This window comes from Betta splendens, chromosome 8 (genome assembly GCF_900634795.4).
Source record: "Betta splendens chromosome 8, fBetSpl5.4, whole genome shotgun sequence".
Lineage (NCBI taxonomy): Eukaryota > Metazoa > Chordata > Actinopteri > Anabantiformes > Osphronemidae > Betta > Betta splendens.
In genome coordinates this window covers 12,432,474-12,444,540 of record NC_040888.2, presented here as the reverse complement: position 1 = coordinate 12,444,540, position 12,067 = coordinate 12,432,474, and the positions used below count along the sequence as shown (strand labels likewise).

The 12,067-nt window shown below is 42.3% G+C and overlaps 1 protein-coding gene across 8 annotated transcripts in view; it reads left to right on the top strand.

The window, feature by feature from the left end:
* The window catches only part of LOC114861132 (RNA binding protein fox-1 homolog 3-like), a 379,746-nt gene extending 372,106 nt beyond the window's left edge, over positions 1 to 7,640 (top strand). For all 8 annotated transcript variants that reach the window (XM_055510625.1, XM_055510624.1, XM_029160160.3 and 5 more), the window contains 2 exons: positions 726 to 804; positions 3,130 to 7,640. In XM_055510625.1, the coding sequence (XP_055366600.1) occupies positions 726 to 804; positions 3,130 to 3,174 (124 nt within the window). In that variant the 3' untranslated portion in view covers positions 3,175 to 7,640. The remainder of the gene's footprint in view (positions 1 to 725; positions 805 to 3,129) is intronic.
* Positions 7,641 to 12,067: the final 4,427 nt, after the last annotated feature.

Here is a 12,067-nt window from a genome sequence, read left to right as displayed (position 1 = left end):
TGGGCCAAAGCGTTTTTAGATCTTATGTAATTTAAAATAGCACATGTGAAAGGCATGAACGCCGTATGTCTTGTTGTCTCCTTTAGGAGAATTTCTTCTTCTCTCCACTTTTTTTTTATTCCTGGTTGATTTGGTGCCCTCAGTCCTTGGCTGGGTGTGCCTTATCTGCTCCGTGCAGACCCTCATTTGCAAGCGAGCATTGAGAAGACGAGAAAAAAAAAAAAGCGAAAGTAAATAGAGGAATATGTGAAGTCGAATAAATAAATAAATAAGGCAGACACATCTTGTCCTGTCTCAGAAGGAAATTGGAAGGATTAGTTCCAAACCAGCAACAATGAAAAGACAGGGGCGTGAGCCCAGTGTGCAGCCTGGGTAAACAAGAACAGGGTGAGAGACCAAGGCCTCCAGCACCAACTGTGTTTTCTCCTCTGCGTCTTTCTTTCCCTTCTGTCTCCCTCTCTCTGTGCTCATTACCTTTTCCATCCGCCTAATCAAGATGACAATGAAACGACAAGTATATTTCACCAACCTTTGAACTCCCCTTTTTGAACCACCTTGTATAATGTAAGAGGCCCAGGAGGCTGAAGAGGGAAATAATTGATTGTGTTAGAGACTTGAAAGAGTTGACTTCAGGGGTTGAGCATTAAACAAGCATGCATAAATGTTCTGCTCTCCTCGTCAATGATAGATCAATGACCGTGTTCTCTGTGTCTCCCGTTGTGCAGCTACGGCAGAGTCTATGCAACAGCAGACCCCTACCACCACACAATTGGCCCTGCTGCCACATACAGTGTGGGGACTATGGTAAGTGTATGAGAATGCCGCTTGTTTCTGTCTGCACAGTGTCCGGAACATTACGACATGAGCCAGCACACACACGACCCACACGCCACAAATAAAGACCAGAGACTGCAGTGGTCACTGGTTTTTATTTACTGAACGTATTTATTCATGATTTGGTCGAGTTTTGTCATGCAATCTGGCGCACCCTAGTGGAGCTAAGCAGTACTGTAACACCCTGGCATGCGGAAATTGTCTTCGACAATAAATGCAACAAAGTTGTGTTATGCAGCGCAAGATCACCTCATGCAATATTGATTTGATGAGAGTTCCTGCGGAAATGAAAACGAGTGATCGCTGCAGTTACTCACTTTTTCCTTCTTAACACATTCTTACGTAACCACTACATTTCTCTTCATTCTGCATCACTCAACTCGCTGCAGAGCGAGTTGGATCATCCCCATTTTTTTCCCATTCAGCCAAAAACCAAAACTTGAAGGGATGAAGTTGAATTGTTAATGTCTGTTTTTAGCTAGCTTTTGCAGCTACTGTAACATCAAAGATGAAAAAGTGATGATAAATAAAAGAGCGCATATTTTTTTGTAAACCGAGACAGTTTCTCTTTGGTTTTGTTTCGTGATGATGAGGGGATGGGGCCGGGCTCGCAGACCAAACCCAGACATTAAGGACCATCAAACGCATGCAGCAGTGTGCCGTGGGACATAACAGAGAGAGCAAGATGGAGGGAGGGAGTTGTCTCCCCCCCCCCTGCCCATAAGCTTGATCGGAGGCGTGCTCTCTGCTTGAGAAATGACTCAGATTTACCATTCCGGCATGCATGCGATTTTTCAACAGCATAAAAAAAGCGTACAGTTCCCCGGTGCAGCTGCTAGCTAAAAGCTTTCATTAATTAAAACATTTCTTTTTTCTCTTCATTTACTTAATTAAAAAATGTGCTTGAATGTATTTTATTCTTTCTTCTTTTTCCTCCAAATTTCCTTCCATCTCCCTGACACTTTAATCGTCCTCTTGATGAAAGTAGAGGACAAGATTTGGCCCCTAAAAATATCAGAGCTATTGCCGTGTGTGTTGGGAGCTCAGGGAGCTAAACCGGACTCGAGAGGGTGTGTGTGTGTGTGTGTGTGTGTGTGTGTGTGTGTGTGTGTGTGTGTGTGTGTGTGTGTGTGTGTGTGTGTGTGTGTGTGTGTTGAACAAATGGTGAAGCTACTGGGAGATGCGCTGTGCTGAGGCCAACATCTAATAAACTCGTGAGCTAAAGGGAGAAGGCCAGTTTGGTTCCTAATTCTTTAATCATATTTGATTAATGGTTCTCCAGCAGAGAGGAGTCATTTTTGCATTTAAAAGCTATACAATAATTAGTTCCTCTGAGGTTGAGGCTGGAAATTCTCTTTACTCATTTCCCGCATACAGAAGCTTCTCATGCGGATGAAAGTTTCGTACGAGCAGTAGGGCTCCCCAAAATTAGGCAAAATTAGCCTTTGAAGACATTCAGTAGTTTTTGGAGTTAGACCGGATTTCCTAATTGCAGTGGAGCCATTGAAAGATGAGAGGAAGGCATGTGTGTGTGTGTGTGTGTGTGTGTGTGTGTGTGTGTGTGTGTGTGTGTGTGTGTGTGTGTGCGTGCGTGCGTGCGTGCGTGCGTGCGTGCGTGCGTGCGTGCGTGCGTGCGTGCGTGCATGGGCAGGCGGGCGCATATGCAGGTGTGCATGCTTAAGTCCACTCGCATGCTTTATGTGTGTCTGCCCTAGATATCCTGAGCATGGTGCTAAATCTAAGGGCTAATATCCTGTGGTAGCTTGCCCCGCCAGAAAGGTGCAGACACCTCGGCTAGACTTGAAAAGCAGCTGTGATTAAAGCTCTCTGAATTTGTTCCGCTTTGGTTGAATCTCTGATATTGTTACAGGCTGAAAAGGAATGGATTTTTCTCGAGTGAAAAAGCACAAGGCACAATGTGCTTCTTCAACGTGGCGCTTAATGTAATTTATTCACGGAAGTATGGAGGCCCAGGTTCAGTGTTTCTAGGATTTTACATTATTCCGAGGAAGTACTGTTTTTTCTTCCTTTTTTAAAACAAACTATAGCTTTCAAAATCCACCTTAACTTTATTGATGACCCCGTTCTGAACACACACTTGGAACATGTCTAATTAGGCAATAAATCCAACAAACCCAATCGACTATTGGCCTAAATCTCCAAAGGTATCAATCCCTTTTGCAGTTCCACAAACTAACTTGTTTGGAATAAGGAAGGAAATTTGAGGAGAAAGAGAAACGGAGTAAAGCTGTCACCTGAATACTGATTGGTACTTTTTCATCTTTGATGTTGCAGGCTAGCCTATACAGAGGAGGGTACAGTCGCTTCACTCCCTACTAAAAGAAAGAAAAAACGAGAAAAGACAGAGACATTGCCCCAACAAACAAACAAAAACAATCTAAAAAAAAGACAAAACAAAACGAGCGAACACCCAGTCCTTGGTGGAGAGCTAAATCAAAATAAAAGCTTCCAGGTCCCCCTGCTGAGCCCTTCCCCTGACACCCTCTCAAGCCGATATTTCTACAACAACTTTTTTGATGTCATCATTGGTCTGCTCTTGTTTTGTATTCATTTTGTGCTTCTGTTTTCTTTTGGAAAGTTCGATGCACATGTGCATTACCTTGATTGCTGTACATGGGTGCTGTGTCACCATAACCAATGTGAACCTCCTGCAGCACGCATGATGCATGCTCAGAGGTGTGTGTATGCAGCCGCTGTCATCTGACTAAGAATATACTGGGGCATCTTTACAATACGCTCACACGGCCGATCCAAACCATGCTGGCTCTGAGCGGGTTGATCGTCAGCTCGCTACTTGACTAACCTCCTTTTTTCCATTTCTGTCCCACGCAGAAATAAAGCGACCTCGATCTCTGTAGTGACAACATGCCTTGGTAATTCTTAGCTCAAAGACGGCCCTGCTCTGACGCTTCTGTTTCCTTTAATGTCCCACTGTTTGAGCCTTACGAGCTGTACCATGTTGTATGACAGCATGCAGAGTAACGAAGGGTCACGAATGTCAGATTGCTGTCTTGGGCTCACGATGCTCACGCTCCAGCCGAGTCTCCTGCGAATCACTGTACGTTCATATGCAGCTAATTTGCGCTGGTGGATGAGGTTTTTTGTTTTTTGCTTGGGCTGGTCGGCCTGCGTTCATGATCAATTACCAGTGACCACAGATTAATGAAATGCAATCTCTAATGGCTTTAACAGGTGCTTATGAGAAATGACTTAAACTGCCACAGTGCCCCCTTCAAATGTATTAGAAAAAAAACGCTCAACAATGATTTTCAAATTATAATACTGTAGTTATTATAGTTGTAGTGGTGTTTAGGAACCACAGAGAGACAAGGATCTTACACACACTGAGTAGAGACTCACTGTACACGTCGCTGGTCAGTCAGTGGGCATCTCCCCCAAATGCAAAAGTAGCTGCATATGAACCCAATCTGCAGAAGATTCGGTGGCGTCTTCGCTAATAAACTGTACCCAGGGTTCACTGTCACATCTCCACATCCACTCAGTCCACACAGTACGTACAGTTAACGACACAGCACCAAGGCGGCGGAGGGCTCTGCTCTGCTGTGAGTCAGCGGTCTCTTTTTTAAGCATTGCACAAAATGTTTTACCTCAGGATAAGCTAAGTGAAACTCACAAACTGGAATACAGTGCTATTCAGTTCTCAGCAGTCAGGATAGTTTCATTTCGAACACAACCAGCAGGTTCCTCCTCTTTGCAACACGCTTTCTTACAAGAGCTGATTTTTTCTGTTTAAGCAGAGACCCCAAGAGAGAATGATAAAATAAGACTGTACTGTTGTTCTTTATTAAAGCTACTGTATTATATATATGTAGACATATACTGTATAACACATTTTACACTGTATACACACATAAGTGCAGCAAGATGTTACGTAACAGCAGCCAGGAGTTAGAGGACACAATGTAAATGTGCGTAGAGTGCAGCAGTGCTCGCCTCTTAGTTGACACACAGTCGCTTCTATTACAACTTTGTGCTACGTGAGGTGGATTGAAAAAGAAAAATCTGTGTAGCTATTTTTAGCTGTCAAGATTTCATTGCGGCTAAGGAAATACAACTCAAAGCTATTGCCAATAATATTTCATTTATGTACTCACAAAAGTGTTTGTGGTCTCAAAAGAGTTTGTTGCACTTTGTTTTTTCGGTACAGTACTTTCTGAGATGTAACATATTTATAAAAGTATCATATAAAGCTAGTTATGTTTAGTCAAGATGTTAAAATGATATAGAGTAATGTTGTACATAAAAAAAAAAAAGAAAAGGAAATCTCTGACGAGTCGATGAAAATCTTTATGTGGGTAAACACACATTGTTCTTCCTTTTCTATGCTAGTATGAAACACCATTCGGGTTTTTATAGGAGTCGAAACAAATTTTGAATATTATTTTTACCATTTTCCTAAAGGAGAACTGGCTTGTGCATTTGTAGGAGTTTCCCGTATAAACTCTGCAGCAGAGTCCACGTGTGGGTGTTCCCTTCTTGATCACTATTAGTGAGCTAGATTGCAATTAAATAGACTCTTGTGTTTTCTGATCTGAATGTGTGGGCGTCTGTGCCACGCAGATAAAAGTATATTAATATACACACACAGTAAACCAAACTGAGTACACATCCGTGCAATGTCACTACAATGGGAATTTATGCAAATAGCAACACTTTAATGATGGTTTTATTTTTAGGTTGACTGGGTTTTGATGTTATTTAGTGTTGAGAACAAACAGAACTGGTTGTGGCAGATGCAGCTGCAACATTTCCAGTTAGCACTAAAAGCTGTAACCAACTAAGAGCTTTTTTCACTTATGGTGGTACGATGCCACTCGAGCAAATAGGATCTGCTCAAGGGGTAGATTTCTTTTTAGATAACTTGCCTTTGGTTGAAACATTTTAGAGATATTGGCCAGGAGTGTACTTTGTTTTGTTCTACGTTGTTTATATGCATAAGAATGTGTGCGTTTGTGTGTCTGAGGAGGGAGAGAGAGAGGAAGGTGAGGTGAATGCAGCTTGCAGTAAGTAACAGATTTACAATGACTTCACTCCAAGTCCCTGTAATAACATCACAAATCCACAACTCTGACCTCTTATATACAATATCAGTGGCAATTACATACAAATATAGACACTTTAATTAACTTTCCCTCACCTCAGGTTTTTTCTACGCATCTATACATTAATGTCATCAGTTAATCACATGCATAACTAAAGCTTAACAGCATATGTGGTACAATGATATTAAAAATGAGAACACGCAGAACTTTTCAGTGTTGAGCTGAGCCAAACACTCAAAACATTACTGTATAGTGGAATACAAACTTTATTCTCAAACATGACAGCGCAGTTTACACAAAGGTGCTTTATAATAGAGCTGATTCGACATTTGACAAGAAAAATCACAGTATGGCTGGTGAGTTAATTATCTGAGGCGTCCATCAATCATGCACCAACTAATTTGTATGACTAATTGTAATATCAGTTAATAGAGCATTAATATTCACTAATTGTGCTCATGAATTTAAATTTACAATATATCATTTTTATAAGACGTCAAAAAGTCTCACACTATATACTGATGTAATATTAATGCATGAAAATGTTAATTTACTACCCAAAAATACCCACAAATAACACAAGGGCAAAAAGTTATCAAATTAAATAATACAGCAAAAACATTGTGCAGGTTTAAAATAAGACAAATTTTATTGCATAGGCTGTGCAGAACCCTCAGATCTTTTGCTGACCTCATCATATTTTGGATAAGTACTGTAGCGTTAGATGATTTTCATTACAATCAATCTGAACATTTCTTGTGCTTCCTAAAGCTGATGCTGCTGGATGTGTTTTTTGGACGCACACTGTACCAAACATTTCTAGATCTCACAGTCAGCTTTCCTACGACGTCACTATGACACTTTTATCTGCCGTCATGTTATTACAGAGACGCGTGTGAGTGTGCTCATTTCCCACCAGTCTGCACAGGTTTGTCTACAGTTTACAGAAAACGTTCCGAGGAGCTCGTCTAACTGTGTCGGTGTCAGCTTATCACGGCTTAAAGGTTCAAAGCATAACATGTAAATAGCTCTGGTCAGTAGTGAGTCGGTATTGTACAGGTCTGAGACAATTTATGACGCTTACAGTAAGTTCAATGTAATTTAAATGTGAATATTTCTTTCTTTACCTATTTATTGATATTTCTGATTCTGTTTGCTTTCGTTGTATTCCATAACCAGCTCAATATGCAACCAGACCTCTATGTGGTCCAGACATTTGTTGGTACTTATGTTCGTATTAATAGTAGTATTGAAATGCTTTAAATGACAAAACCTAGTCGTCATCCATCATTTATACTCACTCCAAGTATTCACTGAGCCCTGATAAGCTGGCAGGTGCATTTATTAATCCACCAAAAAGATTTGTACAAAAAAGAACTAAGCAAAAAAGTTACAGTACTTGTAAATACATTTAAATGTATATACACACACACTATATCGCAATTCTGAGTAACTGTTTTATATGTATTCCTATATGAAGTGGGGTTATCTGTGTATTTTCAATTCAGCTCAACTTGTTCTTGAATTCTATGTAATTTCTATAATGAGAATATATTGTCTGAAAGGTGTAAAGTAGTTTTCTTTTGGATTAATTTCATAGGTAAAAAATATACTATTATGACTTTTTTTCTTTCTTCCTGAATTATTTTTGTTGCTAATATGTGACATACAAGTACTCTGATTGTTTTGAGTGTCAGAATAAAGCAAGCTATAAGAACATTACTCCTGCCTTTGCATGGATGTTGCTGTGGTCAGTTTAGAATTTGCTTTTGTCTCTTTGTGCCTTGTTATTGTTGTTTCTTTTCCAGACATTAATAACTATAGCACGGTCCAGATGGATCCTAGTATAGACTGGCAGGGTTCAACGTAACATGACTTTGCTAACAATGAACTAGTGAAGGGCCAAAACATGGGAAGAAACATAGTACACACTGTACCCACGACCTACATTCATACAACATGTGACAGAAAAATGGCCACAGAAGTGCAGATAAGCCTGGATGAGCACGCTGCTGCAAGTCATTGGGTAGAACTAGCACTGAGCATGAAGCTGAGCTCCTGGCGTAAACCTTGACTCCAAAACTGATCCTTATAATAAATCTTTTTCTAATCTAGGTGAAGTGAGGCTTAATTGAGCTGCAGCTTTCTTTGCTGATGATACAGTTGTTTAAGTGACTGAAAAAGCACCTGAACCAACCCTCTGCTGGATCCTTCCCGTCCTTAGGTGATTTATATATTTGTGTTTGCAGCCCTTCCTGTTCCAGGCTGCCTGTCAGTGAGGACTATATGCAGCTTCAGTGCTATTGTGCTCTCCTCCCTCCTGAGCTATAAGACTGTATGTGGATATTTTCGTATGGCAGGTCCCCAGTGAGCGCTCAGTAAATGGGAAGTATATGAGATAGAGGAGGTGGTGCAGCTCCTCTATCTGCCTCCATGAGACGAGTTACAGTAGATATAAGGGGAGGCGAAGAAAACGCTGATTGAACACGCCGTTCATTTGACTGTTCGTCTCTCTGGGTAGGAGGCTTGGAGGGTGGGCGGGGTAATGCACTACAAAGCCATTTCAAAATTAAAGTCTCGTCTTCCTCCATTTATTTATTTATTTTGTCAGACGCTCCGCAGAGTTGCCGAAGATCACTCCAAATTACCAAGTATCTGTCATGATGAGAGTCCTGGGACATTTGCTTTGCGTCGCCGGCCCCCGCACGCCCACGCGCGCCCCACCCTCCCCGTCTTCTGCCTCCATCCGGCCCCATTACAATGAGGCTTTTTACTTGGGCTGCCAAACTGCCGACCTCTGCTCGTGTGATCACAGCGCCCTCTGATCTCTGTGCTGGGGGAGCGCAGTAGCACTCGTTTTGGCAGGCGTACGGCCGCTGCCTAAGAGGGCGGGTTGAGAACACTCGTCTCTCTGCTCTGAAACTTTCTGCAGTTCAGTCTTGTTTCCTTTCAGTTGTTCCGACTTTGTTCCAACATTGTGAACTTTTCCATTTTAGTAACAGTGCATTGTGTGGAGGTGAGCAACGTTAAGGAAATGGAATGTTGTTTCCTTTATACCTTTTGCCCTGTGTTTACATGTACTTCCTTTTCAAAAGAAGCCTTTGCTTTTTAAGACAAGATCATCACCCATAAACCAGAGATAGACATACACTTGCACCAAGCTGCTCCACCCTGACTTCTCATAGCACCTCTCATGATGCATGCCTATCAGACGTTCTACCTATTTACCAGTCTCCCCGCTTTTCTCCCTTGTTTCCAGTAAATAGAAAAGGAAGAGCTGTACTCAGTATTGATGGACATCACAGATGAAAACAGTGAAGAGAGGAGAACTAGCTTTAAGAAAATAACACAAGAAGAAGACAACGAGAAGGAGTCCCTCTACTGAGGCTGGCAAGGGAAGACGGGAGGCGTACAAAGTGGCGCCACGGCAGCGATGTCAAACCAGCCACAAACTTGACAAACGGAGTGAGCCAGTTTCCACCAGGGACCACCTTTTTGCCGGCTAGAAAAAGACAGAAAGAGAATGAAAAGTGTCCCATTATTATAAAACATTTTATTTTTCTATACTTTTGTGATTTACAATGGTAAAAAAGTGTGTATAAAGCAGTATATATGTACAAATCTGTTTTTATGTTTTTTGGTAAGGGAGATGAACAGTTGGCCCTTGATGCTGAGTCTGTGGTATGCAGGAAGGAGGAGGGAGGAGCCTCCCCCCCTCCTCTTTCTATGGCACACTGCTCTGTCGCCGAGGAAAACAAAGACAGAAACAGAAAGGTGGCAGCGAGAGCTCGGCATCCAGACAGAAGCACTTTCTAAGCTGTACTTCCTGTGGGTGGAGTCAAAGGTCAGCCTCCTGGTCTCACTGCTCCACCTTCTTCCTTCCAACCTCCCAGATCTACTTCCTTCCTTCCTTCCTTCCTTCCTTTTTTTGGGCCGGTGATGTCGCTGCTTCCTTGTTGTCGCGGCGTCACTGGCCGGCAGCGCCTACTGTTAGCAGCGTCCCCTGTGGATACTGTCGTGATGTCACTTCCTCCTGGCAGCACCATTGGGCATCCCCACCCTCCCCGATGGGCAGCATCACTGGTTTACAGCCCTGGGGAGTGGGGGGCGAGCCACGGCAGGACGGTGAGACGTTTTAAAGCCAAGCCTCCCTGGTCTGCCCCTCTCCACGCCCCAGCAGAGGTCAATGACTAAGAACTAGTTTGAGAAAATGGCGCGTAAGTCGCCGACTTTACTCACCTGCCAGACTCCGAGCCCAAGCCTTTGTGTCACTCTGCACCGACGGACGAACTATTAGACCAACGCGGTAAAAAAGGTGCGTACAACTACCAAGGATGCACGTTTCCACCTGAAGAGAATAACTCATCATCGTCCATGTAACAAATTGAATTATAATCGAATAATCCCATTGTACAACATCAGCAGGTGCATAACCAAAACACAAGCCTGAGGCATATAGACTATGTCGCTAGATAAAACATTATAGAAATACAGTAGTGCCCATACAGTGGTTACAAGGAACGAGGGCTGAAATATGTCAACTTTTCTGTCAGTGTATTCTAAGAATATTTATTTGTGTGTTTTTTGTTTTGTTTTGTTTTGTTTTGTTGCAGCACTGAAAACTCTAAAAGAGTAAAAAATGTTTTTAATTTGATGGACGCGAAACCTTAATTCGTTAAATCAGGAGAGTCACTGTAAACGTGTTTAAACAAGAATGTTGGTTCAGTTCTTTGAATGTACTTTAATGTCTAGGGTGTCCAATAAGTATGTATTCTTTTTCTGTATATAAATATATATACATATCTATTATATGGGCTGTGGTGATGTCAGGGAGTAGAGGGGGTGGGCAGGAAAGCCTCTGGCCCCCAAACATAGATATTGGAACCTCCCTCCAGCTAAATATGTCCCTGATATTTACTGTAACATGTGATCATGTGTTATATGATTGAAAGTGTGATGGTAATAGTGTGAATCGATCTTCCCTGAACCCCCTTCCCATTACTACACAAACACTAAGCAGCAAGTCATAGATTTATACAGAATTACAAACACATTTTTTTGTTCTATCCCATTCAGACTAAACTGTTTTCTACAGACACTTCAGAAAAAAAGAGAACCCCATCTGCAGTCACTTTGGCCCTTCACTGGAGCTGCTCAGACTTGCTAATTAGTGCAAGGTGTTGTGGATGTCAGATAAAAAGTTGATGAATATTGATTTTTCTTTTCTCACTCGAACCAAAGTATGATTTGAACACGCGGTCTCAGTGCTCTTTGATCAGGAGACAGCGGGACTTCGCGATGACGGCGGAGCCCGGATGTGTATTGACGTGACCCAGATTTCATTTGCTCATCACCGCTGAGGCAGAGCTTGCACTTCTGCTAATATAACGAGCCCCGCTGATGAAGCCCGGCTCACGGCTTCCTGCAGCAGCGGCGGCGGCGGCCTCGGTTTATGAAACACTGTTCTCACGCTGACCCTGGTGGGTGGGTGGTTTTATTGCATATTGGAAATAACCTGCTGGCCCTGAGAAGAAACTTTACTGTCGGAGGCGAGCAGGTTCAGGTGAAGCACAACTTTGTTGGCGAGTTCAGGGTACACTACATAGTTAGTGGTGGGTTTGTGTGAATCGTTCCATGAGGGTAACACTAGGTTAGGATCCTGACTTCCTGTACAAAACTGCAGTGTGTACTGTTAATATCCTGTACAGTAAATCTCACCTCACACTTCTTAACTTCATCTTTTTTCAGGTTAAAAAAAACTTGTTCTGAATCAGGGCTCCTACCCACACAACCTCTGTTCATCTGTAGACAGCTTCTCATATATTACAAGAGTATCTATTTCATGGCAACTAACTGTTGTGAAGTCTAATTGGGGTAAAGTCGGTCATTTGTTCTCTCATGCAGCGATCATGTGCAGGCTTAGCATTTTCATAGCTGTAGGTTTGTTTCTAAGAGTCACATGATTCCTCTGGCCTATTTACAGCACTGTAAAGTTGTGGCGGGTCAGAAACGACTCAGGAGCAGGTTGGAGTTTTAGTTGGACGGGAACTTCCTGGGAGACGGAGCTTCTCTGGAGGCAGAATCAACTTCACAGTCGACTTAATTAGAGTGGAGGAAAAAAAAACTACAGGTTGTATTTCTGGCTTACT